General features: G+C 45.1%; 1 protein-coding gene across 1 annotated transcript in view; it reads right to left on the reverse strand.

Moving 5' to 3' along the window:
- fgd (faciogenital dysplasia) overlaps positions 1-25,177 on the reverse strand; it is a 53,319-nt gene that overhangs the window by 19,728 nt on the left and 8,414 nt on the right. Inside the window, exon 2 of the mRNA XM_062391849.1 lies at positions 373-543. Within this exon, the coding sequence (XP_062247833.1) occupies positions 373-543 (171 nt within the window). The remainder of the gene's footprint in view (positions 1-372; positions 544-25,177) is intronic.

Genomic DNA, 25,177 nt, shown 5'->3' on the forward strand with positions numbered 1-25,177 from the left:
CCCTGGTACTCTTAATCGTTGTGTGTTGTGTGCCCGCATGTTTCTCAGTAATTTCCCCCTGAGCCTCACACAAGTTTATTCCATTTAGCTTCCCTCATATGATGCCTGAACACAAACACTGTGTAGCGCCTGGCCTGCTTCACACCAGCCGCTCCTACCGAGGTGACCTACTGAGCAGTGTGAGTGACAGAGTGAGGTCAGTCCGCTGACACGTACCACGTTATAGAAAAGGGTTTGTCAGAGCAGAATAAATGACAGCTTGATCCCAGCGCTCTGATCCTGTTGCAGCTTTCAATTATAATGACAGCACCAATGTCAAGACCGGCCATGAAGGTGGGGGGGGGGGGGGCACACTATGTCCCGCCGTCTTACCTTGAGGTTTCTGTGCGGTCTGCGGTCTGGGTGAGGAGGATGGTTGGGGCCGAGGTTTGATGGCGGGCCTGTCGTGACATGGTCTGGGGGTCGGACCTTTCTTAACCAGCTGTGGAGAACACAGGTAGTCCACGGATCCACACTGGTACTGCAGGGCGGAGGCAGGGAGGTCTGCGGAGGACAAGGAAACACAATCGTCAAGTATTGATCGAGATATAATTGGATTCGTCTAAAAACACGCACGCACAACCCAGTGTAATCCTTACTGCAATGCAACAGTGCACACTGTGCAGTGATAGAGCTAAAGGTGAACGACCTTGGGCTCAGGGTAGCGCCCCCGGACAGAGAGCAGGGATGGGGGGGGGCACAGAGGAGAAGAGGAGCTCTGCAGCATCGATCCTGACACCGGCCTCAGGCAGCAGGCGACAGATTGGTTTCCCTCTGGCTGTCTGAACGGCCTGTATCTGACCCACTACATCTAATCTCCTCTGCACACTGTCTGTTAATAGCTCGAGTGAGAGTGTGAAGACTTGTGTGTGAGCTGCTCTGAAAGAGGAGTTTCCATAAACTTGTGATGGACAGTAAAGTGCTCTGATTGCATCCAGTTTGGTTTTAGTTTGATCAGTCAGACCTGTTTTTGGAAGATAGTGAAATATGTTTCATTCATTTACACATTTATGGATTTAGACACTGTTGCCCCTTTTTTTTTTTTTGTCAACAAGTTTCCAAAAAATACCAAAACCAAACAGCTAGAATCCTTTTACTTACTAAATATCTTTAAAAAAAAGTTTTACTCAGTAGAAAAAACGTTCCTCTACCAACTCATTTACATAAACAAGAAGAGAATAATGGAGAGTCTAACTGTAAAGAGAATCTAAGCAACATTAAGACAAAGAGAAAACTGTAGTGCCAAAAGCACGGAACGCAAACTCATCCAAATCAGTGCACTGGAAATCAGTGAAAATATAAAAAGATACCAAATATTGTATTGTTAGATAAGGTGATACAACAATCCTGGATCCAGCCTCTGATTCAGAATCACAAGAAATTGAATGGGTTTCTCTCGGACACATTCTTCCACAAAGTTCCGTGCAAATCCCACCACAAGTTTCTGTCTAATCTTTAAAACAAACAAACATAATCTCCTTAATGGAGGTAAACACATCATTAAAGCTGGATACATATATTCAGAAAGTGGCCGGGCACTGGAGTTTCACGCAAACGTTACTCAAACTGCAGAAAACCATGCATTTCTTGAGGACTATCATCAGCTACTATTTTGCTGAGTTCTAGCGAGTGTTTACCCTCCAGGAGCTGATGATGGAATAGTGTTTTAAAAGTTCCTGAACATCTATGAAACTTTCTGGCACAGGGGATTTTCTGGTTCTAGTCTATTGGTTGGATTTTTGCAGACAATATTGCCAGACTCGTCCTCTATGTGTAGAATTGTTTTGGATGCACGAAGCCCAGCACATCTAATTTGGTGTTTCAAGCTGTGCTCCTTGCAGCGGAAGGAGACAATAGAGGCTGTAATGAGTCTTATTACCCGGCGTGCCACCATGTGGCACACTGCAGGCTTTCCCACCATGTCTGCACCACAAAGGAATGAGAGCAGGAAGAGATGTGCCGTGCAAACATCTCTCTCACTCTAGGCGATCACAAATCCTACAGTGTACAGGTTTTATGTTCACTCGGAGTGAACTCGACTTTGGCCCCTAGCAACACAGGTATTGTCTTGCTTTGGTTTCTGCTCCTCTACGTCCGAGATGACTCGTAAGCTGAGTCAGAGGAAAACCTTGACCTGTGATCGAGTGAACAAGCAGCTCCTTCAGCCGGACGACTGCCTGGTGAAGAACTCTCTGACCCAACACCGGGCCGGGTCGTTCCTGGGAAAAGCAAACAGCGGCGGGACTCGAACACAGAGGGGCCTATGGAGACGCAGCGTAGCCATGGTTACCTGAGAGCAGAACCTGGCCCTCATATCAGACGAACTAACACCAAACAGGAACCTGACGACTCAGCAGAAAGAGAAGCGCTGACGCTCACAGCTTCTCTTGATTAAAATCTCTCAAACCAAGTAAAATAACATGTGACATAAATTCAACCCTAACTGAAGAACACAAAGTGAAAACAAGTACGAGGAAATAACTCCCGACACAATGAGCTCCGGCTGCCAATGAAAGCTGTTTACAAGTAGTCAGAACAGAATAAAACAGATAAACAGTGAATGTATTCTGAGAGAGGAGCTGGTTAACGAACGTTACCTTGCCTCCAACTGTTCAGGTTCACATATCCAAAGTCCAAAGACCAAGAAGAAAAGTCTCAAGCCGGTAAATACCGAAACAGCTCCTGCACCTCCCAGTTTGCCACAGTGCGCATGTGCAGCTGAGACTAGTCTCTATGGGAAACACACACACAAACACACAGACACACAAACACCCTACAGGGTTCGTCAAAGCTCAGCTCTGCCTCACACACACATTCACCTTTCCTTTCCCAGGTGTGTTGAGGAGCTGCACCTATCTGCTCACTTGCCAAACCTGATCCAAGCTCCTCCTCCCAGGGCCAAAGTAACATGTGTGTAACTGTGGAGGCCCAACGATCCGGGCATACTCTACTGCAGACCCACAACACACACAAACACACAGCAGCTGCACTCATACCTCAACACACACAGTGTTGTAAGAACAACAACGTTCACCGGGGCACCATAAGTCTGATATTAACACCATTAATACAATAGTAAACTATCTAAACAGCTTTTTCTGATTAACTCAAATACGATCATACATAGAATAATCAAATTAAGAGAAGTTGCATATTCTGAGCGTAATCACATTATGTAGACATGTATATGTCTTAATCCCATTATAATGTCCTTTGGGAGGTTTCACAGCAGTCTGCTCTATAACACAGTCACTGCTTGGTAACAAATGCCCTGGACGAGTCGTAGCTTTTGCAAAATTAGAAAGAAAAAATGCTAAATGGTTGCATCTGTAAGTGAAATGTAACATGTTCCACAATATGATCATGTTTATTTCCCCTTTGATTGATCATGAATGAATCTCATACAATGTAATCTTGATCATGCTGTACCCTGTGCTACTGAATGAATCTTGGCCTGATTGCTTTAACTAGGGCATTGTTGTTTTCATGTGATCAGAAGATCCTGACCTTCGACTTGGTAACATCCCCAACCAGAGTGGGAGGGGTGAGACAAAGAACTGTGTACCATCGGTGTGCATATTACAAACTAACCTTTGTCGTGTGCACCATGCTCTGAGCATTAAAGTGCGACAATACTGTGAGATATTTGTGTCTCGATCTTCGTTGATAAGGTGGGATTGTACAAATTGCCACGACACATCCTACATTGAACTTTTGGGGCCAGAATTATATCAGACATAATTTTGTAGGTGATGTATTGCATTGAGCCATAATCTGGTTATGGCAATACTTGAAGCTTTGGATCAGTCACCTAATTGATTTGTTCTCGGCGGGACCCTAGACTAACACTGTAATATGTAGATTTCAAATGCTTTTGTGCAAACACACAGGAGAAGAGTGAACTCATTAATCATTCAGCTCCATTTACTGTAGGATGGATAAGTGGCACAATTATAGGACATTATCACCACGCGCCCTTTAGGCTGCGTGATACTGTGACAAGCCTCCCCTGCAGGAACTATTTACAGCCACTGTTTGTGACTATTACATCCTTTCAATTAGTCAGAGTGTCAGATTAACCGCCATCATCTTACCTGTGCACTCGTGGCCTGGGTGTAACACGCTTTCCGGGATCGAACAGTACAAACGTCACCCGGAGAGCACAGTGAATGTTTTGGGTTGTAACCTGACAGACTGCATTACAGTGGAGCCCTAGACAGTGAAAGGCTGCTGTGTACGAGACTCCCAGAAGTATTCAGACACTGTCAGGTATGTGACGGGGACGAATCGGTGCGTCGTGATACCCCCACCCTCCCTCTTTGAGCTTCTCTGGTGATGCTGTCACAAGACAAAGACCAGAGGAATGTCTCTGTTATGTCACTGAAGACTTTCACTTCATTTGCAGTTTGAGATCCTCTCTTTCTCTGAACGCCAATTTATGCCATAATATAAACCTCATAAGTCACATTATGAGGTTCAATATATATGAAATGCTTGGAAGCAGTGCTAAAATAGCAGGAACCAAAATCAGATCTGCACCAGTCACTCATGGACAATAATCCAACTATTGACACTATTCAAAATAAGATCCATAAATCATTCCCTGTGATATCAGCGGAAAAAACTTGCCCAATGTTGCACTGTTAAGCATAAAATTAGTAGCTTCACCCATTAGGGGTCCTTAAATCAAAACAATAACAAAAGACCTAGTTTGATGATGTCATGAAGCAGTGTGGGATCATGCCTTTGGCAATAAAACAATCCACCTGATCTGACTCAGGTGCAAATCATGTGCATGGATGAGGTCATGAGTTTTATTCACTTTGCACAGCAAACAGGAATTGCTAATACAAACAGTGGAAGAAAAAAATGTTACGAGCAGCGTGTTTGTCATTCATCATACGTTGTTTGTTCTATTATGATAGCAGAGCCGGCAGAGCTAAAATCGGATGTGATACATGTCCTGATACCTTGAATTGAGGATTTCTCTGGGTTTGAACATGGTTGACAATGTTTTGGATAGTGCAAGTTCACAAGTCAACAAAATATAGAACATATGTCTTGTTGTAGATATTTCAATTTTCTCCATTCAGTAGTTTTTTGGCGTATTGCTGCTCAATTCCAACCAAGAAACCAAGAGACTAAAAACATAAATTCCTTGAGTGGAAAATGCAAAAATAAATAGATCAGAGCCCTCAGACCCACGTTTGTCTTACTGTCTAGGATAATCTCCACATCTGACCTTCCTCACCTCTGACCATCTGCTTCTTTTCCATTACTTTGAATCATTTGCTTCACAACAGCAGCTGCTATTTCTCTAAAATCTCCGGAACGTCTCACACTGGAACAAACTGTTCATTTGTTCCTCCTACGTTTACACAAGCATCCACAAGACACACACGCACGCACACACACACACACACACACACACACACACACACACACACACACACACACACACACACACACACACACACACACACACACACACACACACACACACACACACACACACACACACACACACACACACACACACACACACACACACACACACACACACACACACACACACACACACACACACACACACACTATTGCACAAACGTGGCTGGCTGTCAGTCACCGTCAGCCCCGAGGCGACCCCCTCACAGTCATTTATTACCCATCATCCCTTGAGTACAGTCCTCTTCGCCCCGGTGCTGTCTGGGAGACTGAGCATTCAGATTCTGCAGAGTGTCCCCAGTCAGGCAGCCAGTCAATCAGGTCTCCTCCCTGCAAACCAACCCCTGGTGCAGGCTGAGCTGACAACACGTCAACCCCCCCCAAGACGCAGCCCAATTCCAAATGACACTTTTTCTGTGTGTGACACCTCATTACTCCCACGCCACCGACAGATTTCCCAGTTTCTCTGCCAGCGTTGTATCTGCTCCTCTCGTTCCACCTGTGTCCATGCGTCTGTTTTACTCTCTATCGCTGCACCGAGACACATTGATCTGGATTCTCAGTCTGTTACCCTGAAGGACTGAGTGAAAGAGGAGCAGCCTCTCATCTAATGGCTCTGAGCCACTTAACTTAACTCACACACACAGACACATAGAGACACACACACACACACACAGGGCATGCCTAAGTGCTGGTGTGCAAGTGGAAGATGAAGAAAACAGCAAAATAAAGTGACGAGTGGAAAAAGCTAAATTGAAACAACAGCTAGGAAAGGAAGTAGAGATGACCGAGTGATGAACTGTCCACTGCTGGTCCATATCGACTGCTCTGTATCGACTCATGGTCTCCTCTGTGCAGCAGGAGACAGGAACCAGTGCTCTGACCTCGATCTGCTGGTTTCATGTGCATCGTTTCTTTATCAACGTCATCATGTCACCTTAAACCTCTCCGCAATAACTAAAACTATAATCATGATATATATATAACCGTGCAAAGTTTTTAATGATAGCATATCAGTCACTTTTAATATTTGCATCCTTTCTTAATATACTAAAATGCATCTTATTTGTACTCTATTATTTTGCTTATATTCATGCTTTATTAAATAGTTGCTTATTTTGTCAATATTTTCCTCGGTGAGTCTTTACAGACAGACACAATTTGATTTGAGGATGAAACTGTAGTAATTTTGATTTGTAATTGTCTATCTATGAGAACTGGAATCCATACTCTAAAATGTCAGACTAACAGGTCATGCGTCACATTAACACATGGGCCAGTACAAGAGACCACAGTTGACATAAGGATAGAGACAGACGTTGTGCAGTTACTACACAGCCACAGTGTGAAAGTCATTTTGTCTGCACGTATCACACAAAGCATTCAGCCGCAGACTAGAGAAGTAGACTGAGCTGCCGGGTGAGCGGTTTGAGAAGCTGCTGTGGACGTTTTGCCATCATAAAAATTGATGAGTGTTGGAATCCATCATATCGGGAGAGAGTTGAGTCTGAACGCAGCAGCTGAGCTCAGCGAAGGACAAACCCACAAACCTGTCACAGCCACCTCACAAGCCTGCAGGGGGGGATGATGAGACTTTAACAATGGAATAATTATTTTCATTGAACAATTATTTCAATTAATGATGAATCTGAAAGGTTGTTTTTTTTCAAATAAAAAGTAGTTACCGATCAATTTCCTGTTGATCAGTCGACAGATCATTGCAGCTCTATAACTAGAGAGTGACAGAAATCTACTTTAAGAGGATCTATGTCACAAACACACAGTTGAATATACTATAGGAGCCGAGAGAGGAAATATTGGTGTCAGTCAGTTAAACAGCTGCTCCAGGATCTGCTGTAGGACAGATCCTCAATCTGTGACAATCAGCAGACTCCCCTTAGAGTGACACACACACACAAACACAGACTATCAAACACACACACACACACACAAACACACACACACACACACAACCACAAGCAAACAAGATCACAAGTACATGAGGATCAACAGCTACGCAATCACGTCCCAGCATCTGGCCCCAGATTACAGATCTACATTCTTTTATTTCTCTTCACACTCTGTTGTCACAACCAGTCACTTTCTGTTTGTCCATCTGTGTCTGAGTGTGGAGCCTCCTGTGGTAAATACGTGTTGTGCTGTTGAGGAATTAGAAGTGCCTCCAGTTTCTCTTGTGTAATGGCTTCCCAGGGGCTGGGGGGGAAGCGGAGGAGGGGGGTGGTTGGGGAAAGTCATCTTGTTAAGTCTGTCTTCTTCCCCCTAAATCAGGCCAGTGGGCACAGCACGCTCACTGACATGTCTCCCACACTAAATAGGAGGATTTCAACAGCTCCCACAGATTAACGCCATGATGAGACAGAGAGGCTGAAGAGAGGAAGAGGAGGCGGAGGACGGCTGGAAGTGTTGAAGAAAATCACAGGCTGCTCTTGCAGAAGCGAAAAATAACTGTGGGACGAGTTGAAGTACAGTCGAGCGGCTTTGATAAAAAGCATGGATGATGGCTGTGGTATAAGAAAAGTGATGAGAGCACATTACAAACCCGTAAGTACAGTGTGGAAAAATAGAGCCATCTGTTTTCTGTCCCTGTAACTACACATTGTAACTGTCAACAAGTGCAGAGAGCTCAACACATCAAGACGGATGAGTTAATATCAGAGAGGCATCATCCTGGAAGAGCTCAGACAAAATCCAGTTAGTGGAGAAAGACTCTCCATCAGCCAAGAGGAGGCTACTGCCATGGCAACCCCGCTGATCTATAGAGCTAATATAGCGAGCGGGTCACAGTGAACCATAAAGAAGGACTTTCTTCTTTCAGTGGACGTACAGCTCAGACAAAAGGTGGACTTAAAAATGTCAAATGAATAAACAACTGTGGCCGCTGTCCTCTGACCGCTCAGTGGTCATTACGGTCGCCAGTAAAACCAACACACACCTGGGTCAACGAATGGTGTTTCTATATTCTCAAATTGTGAGTCTTACAGCGATTTATATATATTCGTATAATTTCAAATGAGTCCTGAGATGTAGTTGTCAAACCCCTTTATGAGAATGAAATGTAATTGGTGGTTAATATTAATCTATTTTCTTTCTGGTGTTTCACCTTTTATCGTTTGTTCTGTAAAATAAAACCTTTGATATCAGCAGAAATCAGAGAATATAAATTCTGATAACCTTTTGTCTGTGAAACGCTCCTGTCATCTGATTCTTATACATCATCGGACCTGCTCTCGTCTTTATTCCCCAGACGCTGCAGTGTCCTTGTCGGCCTGACCGAAAAAATGCAGTGGGTGAGCGATGACACAGTCGCTGACCTTGTTCCTGCAGAGTGACTCGGAGCCTCACAGTCTCAGAGTCACAGATACAGAACAAATCAGTGAGAAACACTCAGAGTTTACAGCAACTGGCGTGATGATGTGAGGACATAGTGGGGGGATGATTCAAATTTCATGTTTATCACCGAACTTGTGACTCGCTGCACATTAACAAGTGGCCTCTGAAATTCGGCCCTCCGGCCTCTCACATTCACTCACACACACACACACACACACACACAGACACACACACACACACACACACAAACACAAACACACAACAGGACTTTTATGAAGCTTGGTGCAGAGAGGTGGGCCTCTGTTTGTCTGGATGCAGTGCAGCACGGTAGCCCAGAGCATTTACTGTAAAGGAGGCAGCCACAGATTGGCAATTAGGGCAACACACACACACACACACACACACACACACACACACACACAGCAGAACAAGGGGGTTTGCAAACCTGCCCGTGGAGATGACTGCCTCACTGTCCCAGAAACTACTGAAGCTTACTGTAGCCCTTCTCAATGGCGGCTTTCACTGTGTTACTGGAAGATTTGCACAACAATTAACTGACAGAAAAAAATAACTAAAACGACCGAGCTGGATCCCTTCTCTTCCTCTCAGTCCATTTTTCACTAAAACACTAACACACCTTCCTTCACCAGCAGAAGACAAAAAAAAATCTAACCACTGGTGTTGGAAAAAAAACAGTCCAGCTCTTTCCATCCCCACAGGGAGTGGGGGGAGGTCTGGACAAACACAGGTCTGCTTCATGAGTCACCAGCCCCCAGAGCCTGAAATAGCATTTTCAAAACTAATTTCAATCATCCGCTGTTTGAAGAAAACCATATTGTAATGAGGAATACGCGTTTTTAATATCCGGGATCCAGCCTCGATGACTCTTTGTGCTGACGTGTAGGTGTATTGATTATTTTGTCATGTATTGATTGGTGGGATCAACCAATCACTACGGTGGACACAACCAGTTAAAAAACGGACCATGTGGCGGACTGCAGGATTGATTAATTGCTGACTGATTGATGACGGAGGCGTTGCTGTATGTTAAATACAGTGTCTCCAGAGGGAAGCAACAGTCCCCCCACCTCATGCTTACATGCAAATTAACACATGTGTATGCATACACACGTAAACATGCACATGCCTGAGTCGCTCAGTCTGGCTGCTTAACTCTACACAACCCCAATCTGCAGCACACACCACAAAATCACTTTGGCTCATGTCAACATTGTTGCTGCTAACGTTTTACAGCGTGCTGCAAAGTGCTGCGACCACAGAAAAACTCTCAGCAGCTACGAGAGACGCGGCCGAACAAATCGCTCCCTCTCCCAAATAAAACGCAAACCCACCCAGAGAGAACATTACACTGGGCGACCAAAACACAGAATTACACCTCTGGAAAACCATGGGTTCCCCCAGCAGAGAGGGGAAGTGGTTTGTGTAGATCACGTCCACTGGGCTCAGTTTTCCAGTTTACATACGAATGTGTTTGTTGGAAAAGAGGCGTTTGTACTGTATTCAGAACGAGGAGGAGGTCCCTGGTGTAATGTGATTATTGCTCTGATGGTGCGTGTGTCCACAGCTAAAACTGAACCATGATGTTTAGTTAAACCACTCATTGGTCCCACTGATGTATGAGTCACAAATATACAAAAGTTAGGTGACAGACAATGTATCTGAAAATATTCCCTTTTTATGATTTTTCAGCTTTTCAAATGTGAGAATTTTATATTTATCTTTTTAATACATGATTTTAAACATGATGCATATCTTCAGAGAATGTCACCTTGGTTAGTGGACAATTCTAATGTTTTCTGAGATGTTAACCCTGAACCTGTTGTTCTAAATCCTCCTCTGATCCTACTTTTGACCAACTCAATCCCAACCCTTGCTCGGCCTCCATCCTGTGAGCTGTGAGGTAGTATAGGTGACATGGACGCTACCGCACCCCCCCTGCATCTGTTCCAGGCAGGATGGATGTCAGCATGTGGAGGGGAGTGACTATGAGGCTGCTGACAGTCAGAAGGTCCCAGAGCGGGACAGCCCTGCCCAGCACAGGTCAACATGTCGCCCCCTTCCCTTCCAGCTCCGTCCAGTCTGGTTGGTCTGATGCAGAATGGGTGTGTTGCTGTACAGGGCTGGGCCGCTGAGGCTGAGGAACAGGGGGTTAAGCTCCGTCTCCTCCCCTGTCACTGCTCCTCTGTGCTGACACACACTGGACTCCGACCAACACAGCACACAGACAAAAAGGTCACTGTGCACTGGACACAGATGCGTCTTCTTTGACGTCAGGATCATTTTCAAAATGTCACTTGGCTCTCGATAAACACCAGCGTCAGCAACTGGAGCTCTACGGCAAGGAGCCTCTGAGTCGAGCAGCTCCCGTCAACCCGTGGACAAAGTGCTTGACACAATAGTTCACTGGGCTACACTTATAAATGATGAGTCACTCCGCTTTGAAAGCTGAGAATACTTTTATACCCGGAGAGGGAGAAGACGAAATTAACATTTTGTGCAAGTGGAGTCTTGAATGGAAACTTTAAATCACAGAAAGCTTCTCAGGCCGAGGTTTGAAAAACACAGAATTAGCTAAGACACGAGAGCAAGGAGCCAAGACATACCAGGAACACACACAGACAGACACAACACACACACACACTGTACAAGGAGAGGCCTGTTATAGAAGCCAGGTGTACACTAGACAGACTAATAAAGGCTCCTGTTTCCTCTCTAATGGCTCCAGTATTTTCCCCTTTACAGCGGCGCAATGCAGAGCTCACAGACGTGTTAATTTACCCACACAGGAGACAACAGCTCTGCCAGAGTCGGCCTCTTATACATCTTTACAGTCAAGTATAGGAAGCTGGATCCGATTGTGGGTATTCTAACCCACTGCTAATAGAACTTAGATATACAGTATCTGTGCTAGAGAGAGGAACTCAGTTTATTATGAGCTGTGCTGTAATCCATCTGACCCTCTCACCTGACATGAGTGTAAAACCCATTATCCATCCAGTATGTATTTTCCTGTATTGTCACAACTAGGGATTCTTTTGTCACCTTGTATGTAAAATAAAGGATCTTAGTTTAAGGCTATACTATTAAAGATTGTTTTATCAATGAATCTGCTTAAGGTGCATGTGATTAATCTGCTTTATGTGCATGTCCCAAAGCACGCGCGGTTTATTAATCTGTGCAGGCACACGGATTTCTATTTTTTGCCACACGACCCCTGGGATGCTCTGTTTATAGCAGGTATGATTCCTTTTAGCTTGCACTGCATTAAAACAAGGCTACAACATCAGGGACAGCAGGAGAATAAATTACAACTTGTTTTAAAGAAATATATAAAATGTATAAGAACCAAAAACTTTACACACACATTTGTCATAAAATACACTTTGTAGTGGGATCGTTTACATTCTAACCCGGCTCGTAACTTTCTTTTATGTTGTCTTTGACCGTGGACACGTCCTCGCAGGATTGAGACTGAGCTGCGTTCGCCTGCAGCTCTGTCATCTGTTACCTGAGGTACCTGCAGCAGCTTGTCTCTGAAGGGGGTCTGAAGGGAAAGGCGAGGATTGATCAAAGAGCGGCCAATTATAGAGGACTGCCATAACTGCTGCTACATGGGAGACTGTGGGTCAACGGCAGGGATGTACAGAAACAGCCCCGGGCGAGAGCTGTTTCTGTACATCCCTGGGGGGGGGGGGGGGAATTTTACATAAAAAGTATTTTCTCTAAAACAAAATGCTTGAAATCAGTAAATGTTTCATGAATAACAAGCCAATCACATTCCTTCTCTTTTCCTCTGCTTCTCTTTCCCTCAAGCTTAGAGGACAAAAAAAAAAAACCAGCAAGATCACTGGGAGCAGCTTACTGTCCTGAAATTTACCATTTATGGTAGCTCCCCTGCTCCCTGTGTACGCAGGTACCGACTTTCCACTTTACGAGGAGACGGTAATGCTCCCCCCCGATGTGAACGTGGCAGGGAAGGATTTTCCAGTCAAACATCCCCAAAAGGAAAGTATATTTAAAGAAGAAAACAGTAGCTCACATGAGCGAGTGCACATAAACAAGCACACAGGGACATACAAACAGATGCACACGTGTACTGTGCATGCACTCCCACTATGCCCTGAAGCAGAAATTCAATAAATATCTTGTTACTGGCCACTGGAAGCCATCTCTGATCCTCTCCACAGCAGTGGGACACAAACTACAAAGACGGTTTCAGCATTAAAACTGAAACCCTATGAGCTTTTGAAGTGAGCGAGGGTTTTAAAATGCATTTTAGGATGCAAACAGCCCCCCCCCTCAGACACACTGAGACTCCCCAGACGGAGGTCAGATTAAAAGATGTAAGTTAGTGCTGTGATTGAGTTTGGCAGGAGGGGAGTGTTGTTTGTGAGCGTGTGTGTGTGATTTTTTCTATTCACTCCTCCTGTCTAATGACAAACTCTCATACAAAAGACAACACACATGCTCCAGCGGAGACGAAAGAGCTCCTAACACTTTCTGACTGGCTGCACAGACCCAGTGGAGAAGGAAGGGACACACACCAGGACACACACGGTACTCGAAAAACAAAACTGTTGTGACTTTTCACTGTCTAAGCCTGAAGAATGTCTGTAGAGATGTTATGATGATGATTTTCCCTTCAGTACTGATCCGATACAGATGCATTGGAGAAATAACAACTTATCCAATATATGATAACAGCTGTATGCTGCTAACCCTGTATGGAAGTGATGAGTGCTATTATTAATGTCCAGCTCAGGTTAAAGCCTTTGGAATACAAATAGTGACAATGAACGGCAAAGAACTTTCATCATCGAGTTTAAAAAGAACAGATAAACGGTACAGGCCACTGTTTTTACCATCGAGCTGTGTGATAGCTAAAAAAGCCAGCAACAGTAACGTGCAACTGCTGCAAAGAAGAAGGGATTTCTGATCAAAGAAAATTGCAGTTCCGTAAAACGAATACGTACTATACATAATATATAATAAATACATAATACAATATTACATGGAATTGCGTTAATACACAGATTTGCATACTGTACTGTACGCTGGAACCAGTATGCAAACATCTTTGTAAATGGTGAACTATCAGACTGTGCTGTGTTCAACTGGCTGAGAGATGAGTCACATAAAATTTGCTCTGTCATCTCCAGTCTCGATTCCAGCAGCTGAAAACAGCACCATCATCTTATCGCTTGACTCTTCTTGGTGTTTGATGCCTATACTTATCGTGCCAACATCAGAGGAACATGGCGGACGTGCCCTGAGTTGAAAAGGAAGGCGTGGGTTTAAATTACCAGTGTGATGCAGCACAGTAATCAGGATGACTGTTAAACATGGTATTTGCATTTTGTTTGTGTGCGGCCTGATCACTATCACCACAAGTTCTCCGGAATCTGTGAGCAACAGGAAGTTCATCCTTCGTTTCGATTTAACCAACCAATGAAGAGAAACCCTCAAACGTGGGTTTAATGAAGTTTATAACCTCATCTACATGAGGTGGACGAAAGAAGTTTTATAACTGAAGTTTAAGGATCCAGGATAATCATCCGAACTAATAGCTCCTATATCATGGGTGTGTGCACATATAACAGACCAGCCCCTGTAAAGTATGAAATAGTTGTGGACACTGTGGGCTGAAGACTTCCCTTTCCTTTGGTTTTTTCTCAAAAAAAGTATAAACCTGTGCAGACGCAGGAAAAAAGGGTGAAACATGACTCACTACTTTTTCCAGGGCCCAGGGGTTCTGGGACTTTGCCTTTCACACGAGGTTAACTGTGGGAGTCTTTGTGTGGCGGCCTTGAGTGCAGGCCCTCTGCATGGCAGCCAGAAATGCCAGCTAACTGGGTCGGTAGCTTGACAATCTGTTTTTGTTTAGACTCTGGAGCAGAGGTGCTGATTCTGGTCGTTTTTTTTCGACTAAGGGCCACCGATGTTCTTCTTCTGCTGATGTCATGCTGTTCATGTTTTAGCAGATTTAAGAACTTTGCACTTGAAGGAAAGCATCAGTCATTTGGACACTGGTGTTTAGGAGCATTTGGAAACTTGTAGGCTAAAGCTAATAGATGCTAAACACGTATTCAGCTATAGTTTGGCTTTCCAGTTTTTTACTCTACGTTGGGGACGTCTTCTTTCAAAGTCCTGCCTCCAGGGCACTTCAACGGAAACATAACCAACAGGGTCTTGGATATTCAGACGTCGTAATTCAATTACTCTTAACATAAATCCATCTAATGGACACGATTAGCCTGGATATATGAGACGCCCGCTTCTACACAAACTCTACCCCAACAGTAAGAGGATCAGGCGGCTCCGTCGCCAGCCAACGGTCCAGGAAGCGTCAGCAGCTGTGCACCCCTGGCCTCGTGCTACATGTATATATGTGTCATCCAGATCCTGTAGCTGCTCGGCTCAGCACCGGCCCCATTGATCTGGGTCAAAAGGTCGTTGATTAGAACGAGTCTCGCCGTCTCCAGGCGATGCCACAGTGTCTGCCACACACTCGCACAGCTGCTGCCGGTCGTCATGGCAACACCCAGACTCCCTGCTCCTCAAGACAACTCCCTAGTCAGCTAAATTATAGGGCGCCAGAAAGAGAGGAGAAAAGACGCTGAATACAAACACGGACATACTAGCGGAGGTGAGTAAGATAACACAATTCACCGGCACTGGCTGATTAATCGGTGAAGCTTGAAATCATCTTTGAAATCACTGTCACGCTGTCACGCTATGACATCATCGAGCTGCCGGTGGTCATCACCATGTGTTGACTGGAAGTTGTAAAACTGTCGATGCAAAAAAATGATCTGGAGCTCAGCTTTATCGGGACGGCACCTCAAGGGCAGTGATCCGAAAAAACATCGGCGCTGTTTGCTTCCCACTACATTACTCACTGCACATCACTGGTTCAAGGAGCCAGAGGGCTCTCAGCTCTCACTCCTAATTACACACCGAGCTGCAGATGAAAGAGAAAACCAAACAAACTGGAACCAAAACACCACTGACGCTGTCCCTCGCACAAATTCCCTGAAATAAAAACCACATCGCAGGGGATCCAGGAAAATCGAGGCGGCGGAAAATTGCCCCCGATGTAGGTTCTGAATAAATAAAACATGCAGACTGCCATGTATATTTCAGAGGGCAGCGGGAATTAGCCCACATTCAGCAGACAGCTGCAAGCCCACGCACCCAAACAGAACCCAGACACACAAACACATTGATTTTGTTGTAAGGCAGCACCACCTGCATTCAACCACACACACTGAAATAGGTATAAACCAAAAAGCATCTTTATGCAAAGCTCAAGTCTGCACACGTTCATCCCCACATGAGCACACATGCAGATCCACTGCAGGCACACGATGAAGCAGCAGAACTCACCAACTGAACTCAGTTTGCCATCTGCCTCCGGGGCCTCTGTTTTCAGCCTCCGTCTGAAATCCCTGCAGATCCTGTTCGGCTCTTGCAGCGCGACACAAACATAAACAGTAAAAAAAAAAAAAAATCAAAGCAGAGTCCGATCGGGTTCAGCACCGAGCCACGAGGAGGCTGTGAGAGGAGCCTGGTTCATTACAGCTCTCAGGGAGGCGACATGAGTCCGCTACTGCTTCTACTACTCCTCCTCTTCCCTCAGCGGCTCTCTCCAAACACCACGCTGCCTCTCTCTCTCTCTCTCTCTCTCTCGCTCTCTCTCACTCTCCTCCTCCCTTCCTCCTCCTCCTCCTCCCCTTCACCCACCACTATGCTGTCCCTGCCTCTCTCTCTCTCTCTCTCTCTCTCTCTCTCTCTCTCTCTCTCTCTCTCTCTCTCTCTCTCTCTCTCTCTCTCTCTCTCTCTCTCTCTCTCTCTCTCTCTCTCTCTCTCTCTCTCTCTCTCTCTCTCTCTCTCTCTCTCTCTCTCTCTCCCCCCCCCCCCCCCAGCACCCCAAAAAAAGAATGCACTCCTCCTTTTCCCTGCGTTCTCCCTGTCCTGATCCCCACACCATTCAGAGGAGCGGAGGGAACAATGCCTCCTGCGCCGCCGCCGCCGCTCTCAAAGGAGACCCGGGATAATGCCTCCCAACTGTCACCATGGAAACTAATGGCGGCCCGGCCTGGCGGCAGGAGGAGGAGGGGGAGCGAGGCGGGGAGCGGGGGGGAGAGGGGTGGATGGAGAGGGAGGGGAGAGTTAAGTGAGAGAGAGAGAGCGAGATGAGTGGAGGAGGGAGAGGGGAAAAAGAAGTGGCTGCATGAGAGATGGGGGAAGTGTGTGCAAGTATCAGTGGGTGTGTCGGCAGAGTTGTTGCACGAGAGAGTGGGTGTGTGTCTGGAGGGGGGGGGGGGGGGGGCGTGTTGGAGGAATCATCAGGTAATTGTTGAAAACGTGGTGTGTATTCTCAACACTACCAAGGAGGATATGTTGTATTCTATGACTGTTTATTAATTATTTAGAAGGATTTTGCAAAAACTACACAACTGATTTCCCAAACACTTGGTGGGAGGATGCGGTGCTGGTTTATGTGAAGATCTGTTACATTCTGGGCCGTAAGGGGCCGTGTCCATGTTTTGTTTGGTGTACTTGAACTTTGTGTTAACTTGGTGTTGTTCAACATTTTCCTTGATTTCTCAGAGAACAAATCAATTAAATAGGGAATTTGTTTTCAAATCAATGGTTTTTTGCTGAAAGATAAGGACATTTAATCTGCAATGTCAATAAACACAGCAAATACTCAGATTTAAGTCTTGTTAAATGAAGGAATTGATTCATGGATTATCAAGATTCTAGTTGCTTATTGTTCATGTCTTTCAGGCAATCCGTTAATCAAACGACAGTTTCATGCCTTTACTTGTTTTGTAAATACTAATATAAATAGCAAATACCTCAATAGATCAAAAGTACTGTCAACTTGTGTTTGTGTTGACTCTTTCTTTCCTCAAACATAATTTGTATTTCTGAAATATGAAGATGAGTGATGTTGCCGTATCCCTTGAGGATTTTTCACCACGAGTCTCTGGGGAGTACATCCGTGTGCGACTTCCCCCCACAGACACGAGGATCACAAAAGCTGCCGGGGTGACGCGCCCAAGCTGCTCCAACCCACTTCATATGCACATATAATTACAGCCCCCCCTCTCCATATCTCACTGTGCTCCCCCTCATCCTGCTCAATAGTTGGGGTGACACAGGCCTGAAAGACGGGGTGACATCGCCCGACACCGGCTCTGAACCTGCAGGCGAATGCCACCGATAACCATGGAAACACCACTGGAAGACCCCCTGTTCCAAAATGATAACAGAGCTTTAAACGCTGAGTGTGAGGAGAGGAGCGGAAGACAGGGGGAATGTAAAGAGGGGGATGGGTGGGCTGGGTTGGATTTAGATTCAGGAAATGCTGAAGCTTAAAAAAATTGTAGGCGAGTCGGGTGCGACTGACACTGGGTTGAAATGGGCCCTGATTGATCCTCTTGTCCTCCTGTTGAGAACAGCGGCAATAACTACACCCTCCAGAGTAAACCCACTCACCTCCAGCAGCTTGTTATATAGGCCACCTCTTGCTGAACTGATTGAAATTCTCGACACAGTGAATTATGCATCGCACCGGACAGGGGGGGGGAACAGGTGCTGCTCTCCACAGCAATAAAGCAGGCTGCTCAATCCACGAGCCGAAGGTGAAGTACTCTCACATCAGGGGAAAAAAGGACGAGATAGAGACTCGGCACCGCGGCCGCCCTGAGGGGCAAATCCAAATACCGGGGAAAACCCATTTCACATAAGAATAGAGCCTTGCCTTTGTGGGTTATCTAATGAAGCATGGCACTCGTGCCCCCTCTTTACACCAAAGAGAGGAATGTGAGCTGTGGGTTGGGGAGGAATGTCGAACCTCTCACCACCTTGTTACCGCTTTTTATTCCGTGCAGAAGGAGGTCGCTCCTCAAGGTAGAACTCGGCTTTACAGGGGGGGGGGCCTGGAATGAGCTCACAAACACAGACGGGGGGTCAGTAGGAGAAAAATAACCGACAGAGGAAATGAAACAAGCTGGCACAGTTCTTCTGTCCGTCTGTCGAGCGTTACCACACTCACTAATTACAACGATGACCCCTGTTCATCTGAGAGGGAACTTGTGTGTGTGTTTATTTGCCGACTCCGTCTCAAACCCGGTGGTATATTCACGACTAGTCTAAACCTTCTCCGCTCTACTGACCTAAGGAGGGCATCTGCCACCCATCTGCTCAGTGGGATCACCAACCACACACACACTCACACACACTCACACACCCTTCGATCCCTCTATTACACAGGGAGGCGAAATACGACTCATCGCCTGGTGTTCATACATTAAAAATTGATGTGTATATACTTTCCCTGTTTAAAATCAGAATCGAGGACAGCCAATGAGACAGGGACACCAAATCTGGAAACTACCTCTGCTCTTCTGCCTGTGGATCACACTCCAGATATCGAAGCGTATGATGTCACAGGGTTCAACAATATGCAAAACACTTCATCCACACACACACACACACACACACACACACACTGCATTATTAGTCCAGCTTGAGTCAGACGGACCTGGTACAGAAATCAGCATAGATAAATAAGTATTGTCTTTAAATAGCTCAGATCAGTGTGTTGACGGCTCGGCACACTTGGTCTGTCGTCCTCAGCGTGAGACCCGAGGACGAGAGCCGGAAGGAGGACACTGGGCTGTTGTCATGGAGACAATTCACATTCCACAGCATGTTGACCCGACTCCAGGATTCTTCCTAAGAGCCGTCACACAGAAGGACAACACAGGCGGGCGCACGTATGCACACACACATTCAGAAGACACAGACACACAAGCTCACGCTGGGAAGACGAGAAGCTCTAATGTTCACACGTCTGTGAAGGTCCCCGAGTGGCAGCGAGACACAACATCCAGACAAACCCTCAGCGGAGGACAGAGGTCGAGGAAGGACACCGTTAACTCAGCTGCTCGGAGTCTTCCACGGTTCCTGACACACATTTCACGTCGACTCACTGAGGCCGTGGATCAGGTTCCTCCGAGGGGAATTACACTCACAACCATTCAGCGCTCCGGATCAATCGGAGCTTTCAGACGGAAACAGGGTTCGGTCGGAGTTCCGAATAACGACAGGTGATCTCCAGTGTCAGATTGAAATGCTATGCTGTACTTCTTTTGTCCTTGAATGAAAATATCTTCAGCAGTCATTCCATCTGTCCGCTCACATAAATGTTCCCAGACAGTAACCTTTACCTTAACCCTTCAAACATTCAGATATACAGATCAAGGAGATGTTTTGAATTAGTCTCGAGTCCTCCTCCCTCTCTTAGGCGTCAGAACCTCTCTTTAAAGAAGGATTCATTAATATTTCACCCAGAGGAGAATCTTTAAAGTCGTTATTAATATTTAAAGCTCTCCTCCTGGAGTACAGAGGTCGTATCTGAATTACAAAGAGACTGGGATCTGCATAATCCCAGTATCTGTGTTACCCCCCCATGGAAAGACAACACACTATAGATGCCGCTGCACGTTGTGAGAGCGGAGCTAACTGGTGGTGGTATAAGGTCTGGAAATTATAGTTGCTCCCATGTCGTCTGTGGGTGTTTGGCCCTGGGGTGTGTGGTGGAGTCAGAAACAGGGGGGAGAGGTCAATGGTTCACCGAAAGAGCAAAGAAATTATAAAGGAGAAAATGATCCTGAATTTATTATTTAAAGTAAACTAGAAATGTCTGCCGCAAAAACTTCAACCACAAAGTCTGAATTCAATAATAAATATTTGTAAGAATGTGTCTATATGTTTCTATATCAATAAAGTGACATAAGGGCGTCGGATTTAAATGTACATACAATGATTACCTCTGCTTATTAGGTTGGGTTTTCACTGCTGTTTGTTTGTTTGTCTGCAGGACTGATTCCCACGAACCTTAGTAGAAGGATACGCTACAGGCTGGGAAAGAACCCATTCCATTTTGGTTGGGATCTGGATCAGGGGGCGGATCTGGGATTCATTTGAACACAGAGAGATAATATTTTCAACAATTTCCTTGATTTCTTAGAGCATTATGTGTGAGTGTTGATGAAAAACACAACATGGGGGTTGGTATTGATTATTATGAGCAATTTGATGCAGATCTAAATAAAAAAATCGAGATCTAGTGGATTTAAATGGGGTTGATGGGCTGCCTGCAGAGTTAGAAATCTGTTACTACCACCAATGTGTAGCTGAGAGACACAAAATGGCCTTAGCTATAAGACTTGCAGGTTTTATTTTCAAGGAACTGTTGAGCTTCTACAATCTGATTTTATTAATAAAATACCAGAAAACTGTTCTAGTGATATCAGTTAAAAACTGGTATAACATATCTATTTTTCATTGTAGTTATTGCAGCTATTGACTTATGTTAGTTTATACAATTTCAAGATACATCTTTAGTCAAGATTTGATACTGTAGCTGCTGCCATGAGATTCTAATAAAAAGCTTCAACCTCGCTTGTTTCAATTCATTACATATTCACGTGATGATTTGCCCCAGTTCAAACTTCACCCCCAGTGGAACAATTTTAACATAATTACAAAGGTCTCACACATCTTTTATTGTATGACCTGTTTTTCACAACGCTGCATCTATTGAACCAGAGGGGCAGGTTAGAATTACCAGCACGCAGCAGTTCAGTAATGATCTGGATGAGCTCTTCTTCAGCTCCACAGACAACACAAAGCAGGCAGTCCTGCAGACAGGGGAGCAATATGAGAAACAGCAGATAATAAATACATGGGGGTTGTGATATGAATGGGATCTCTGTGTGGAAGTCAGATTATTTTATCTTTTAAGCAAAGCCTATATGGACAATGCAGAAATAGTTAACCGCTGATTTTGGAGATTGATTTTTCCTGCAGCACTTGGTTGTGTTTGTTGTGTTTGTTGTTTTTGTTGGCTGGTTTGTTACCTCGCACGAATACGCAAAAACTGCCGGATAGATTACCAGGACACCAGGAACTAGGAATTTCGTTTTACTTTCTTTATATAAAATATGTCATGGATCTAGATCGAAAAAAGCAGCTTTAGCATATTTAGAGGACTGGTGTGTGAAATGTGCTGCAGCTTGATTGTAATGAAGGGGCCTGTTGGGCCTGGGTGGAGGTATGTGCTCTGTACTGAGTGCCCTTGTAGTTTCCACTGTTACCCCCTGGTGTGCATGTCCTTGAGTATGGTCTTCAGAGGTGTGATTCGAGTGAACCTCCCTGTGATAGTTTGTACCTATTAAAGGTGTGACTGTGTGCATGCCAGTGTGTGTGGGTGCCTGCACGTGAGTGTGTGTCCACCCACAGTGCATTTGGTCATCTGATGAGCTGCAGGCTCATCTTTCCCTACAGCGCCCAGATGGCCTATGATTATGGACGGCTCAGTAGAGATTAGTGTGCAAGCACAGACAGAGATGGAAACAAGGGAGTAAAAATAAATAGTTCAAATGAGGAAACGGTTGGCACAAAACGATTTGGGAACATCGGCCATGCAGGGTCAAAGAAAACCAGCATGTGAGATGATGCAGGGCGGCTAGCGTCACCCAGTGCAGCATCAAAAGAAGACCAACGTGCACAAACAACTCCATCAGCAGAGAAACATGAAACCTTTCAGCTGCCGATCATTTCCACTGTTCTCTTTGATTTTTTGCTTTGTTGTAGAACAAAATTATAATCTCAGATTTCATGTGTTGCATCATGTTTAAGGGGACGAGGCGTGAAGGGGGTAGAAGGTGATGGATGACGAAGGTCTGAGTGTGCGTGTGCATGTGTGTGTGTGTCTGTGTGTGTCTGTGTGTGTGTGTGTCTGTGTGTCTGATGGGAATATCTCAGGCAAGGAATACACACAAGGGCATTTATCACCAGCAACATTTGACATGATTGATCGCACGCTGGAAAGCAAAGTACACCCTAAAGAGCAATGTGAAAAATTATCAATGCTTCACTGAACCAACAATATTCAACTCTCGCTGTGTTTACTGGCCTGACTTGCTCTGGAGGGGAATCTATGCTATTTACACTGATATCTGTTTGAATGGAGCCTCTAGACAGAGCGTGTGAACATTTTATTGAGTCGTAAAAACTCCATGTTGCAGAATTTCATCTAAAACTTTTGTACAGTAGTCTCCTACTGGGCACAGATGCAGCGACATGCCTGTGACTTCAAGACAAAGAATGCCTCACAGTGAGAGCAGAGGCAGAATGAAAAGCATCCCAGGCTTGCTCTTGTGAATGAATCAACACATTCATACCTCCGTCAGCTGAAACCGAGATCAGCACTCCACTCATATTTCTTCCACTGAATGAGATACAGCAGTGACGCATCCTGCACCGAGAGTCGGTAAAGAGAAGCAGGCCCATGAGCTACTTATTGTAATAGGGTTGAATCTTATTGTGGTTATGAGTGCTTTACCTATAAGTGTATTGCTGGCTCTCTCACCCGGACGTCAAGTAGATTAGAGCAGGATGAGTCGCGTCTGGCTGTTTTGTTTTTGTGTATCCGGCACAGCAGCAGAGTCATGCTGCAGGAGACCAGCATAGTGTGTGTGTGTGTGTGTGTGTGTGTGTGTGTGTGTGTGTGTGTGCGCGCGTGTCCGGCGATGATAGATGGCAGTTTAACAACCTCCAGCCCATGTACTTCATATTCCAAGGGTATTTTTGGAAGAAATTAATTACAACGATTTAGCTCCAGGCATGAAAAGCAGCAGACAGAGCACCAGTTTTTCAGAAAACCAGCTGACATGTATGCTTGCATCTACACACACACCCACCACACACACACGCACAAACACACACATCCATCAAATCCAGATCCTAAGTCGCCTGTGGCAGTTTTGTTTTATTACATTTGAACCTTTCAGGATCAATGTTTACCCAATGAAGGGTTTGTTAGTGTATCAGGAGCTTGATGAAAAAAGAAAATGCTGAAACCCTGAAATCGAGGAGGATGATCTGCAGCGGGCCACAGGAACAGGATCCATCTGTGTGGATGTAGCTCTCATCTCCTCGTTAGGTGCAGGGTGGTGCAGCCGCCCTGTGATGAGAGCCGGGAGAGGGAGCGGCGCGGTGCCGTGGCCGCAGAAGCCCACAGGTTCAAATTTCTGGCTGACAGCTTAGAACAAAAGGAGGATCTCAGGTGACACGACTTAACACGAGGAGAGGGGAAGCTCTTAACTACTGTCGAAAAAAAAATGCAAGTCATCGCAAACTGCAGCCATTGAAATCAGAGTCCACACCTCGCTCCGATTAGATTTACTGCCATGCGGTCGTATGTCTCCGCCAACCAGCGCAGTGTCAGTCCCTCCAGGTGCCAGCTAATCTCAAAGTCCAAGTGACAAGTGGTAAAAATGAATTGTTCAAGAGGCCAAACAATCGTGACCTTTGACAACCCGCAAGGTAAAAAATTGGTTTTGTGAGGTCAAGGTTATCTTGACCTTTGACCTCCGAATTATAATCAGGCCGTCCTTGATTAAAAGTGAACAATTCTAACCAGATTGAAATGATCCTCTCTGGACGTTCCTGTGTACTGATACCTGTGGTTGTACCATTACACCTGTAAAGCACTTTGGTGAACCAAGTTGTTTTTAAATGTGCTATATAAATCAAATTGACATTGAATTGACCTGTGACCACCAAGCTGTAAGCAAATTTGAGGTGATTCTTGAGATATCGTGAGTTGCCGGGTTGGAGTCATAATAAAACAGTTCTACTTTGTTTCACAAAGTCATCACAGAGTCAGAGAAGAACAGGGTGATAAATGGCTGCAGAAAAGAACAGACTATAATAGGAAAAAGCAGAGCAGATAGCCGAGGGCCAGGGTGAAGCACCTCGATGTCCCCAGACTGAGAGCAGCTCGACGGCTGAGCTCCACCTCTGTCTGGAGCCCAGAGAGAGAGAGTCAGTGAACCAACACAGAGTCGTGATGACGGACAGAAAACTTTACAAACACATTCAATAAGACAGCTGTTTCAAAGTTGTTTTTAAAATATGGTCATGAAAGCTTAACTAACGGCTCCAAGTCTTTGTGGCTTGTGACCCCTTAAATCATCACTGGATGCACCAATTAAAACAAAAAGCCTTTCCATCGTCTTTTCTTCAATAGTACAATATTTATTTTACAGGACTGAATAGTTTCAGCCGTCTATTAACTCACAAGAAAAACAGAAATAGAAAATAAACAACTTAATGTATGAGAAATGATTTAACCCAACAACCCCTTTCAATTATTTGCAACACCTTGTGGGAGTTCCTTCCCAAGACTCTTTAGTCCTTAGTGATTATGAATTAACGTTAAGGGAAGTCCATAGTC

Source organism: Platichthys flesus, chromosome 7 (genome assembly GCF_949316205.1).
Source record: "Platichthys flesus chromosome 7, fPlaFle2.1, whole genome shotgun sequence".
NCBI classification, from domain to species: Eukaryota; Metazoa; Chordata; class Actinopteri; order Pleuronectiformes; family Pleuronectidae; genus Platichthys; species Platichthys flesus.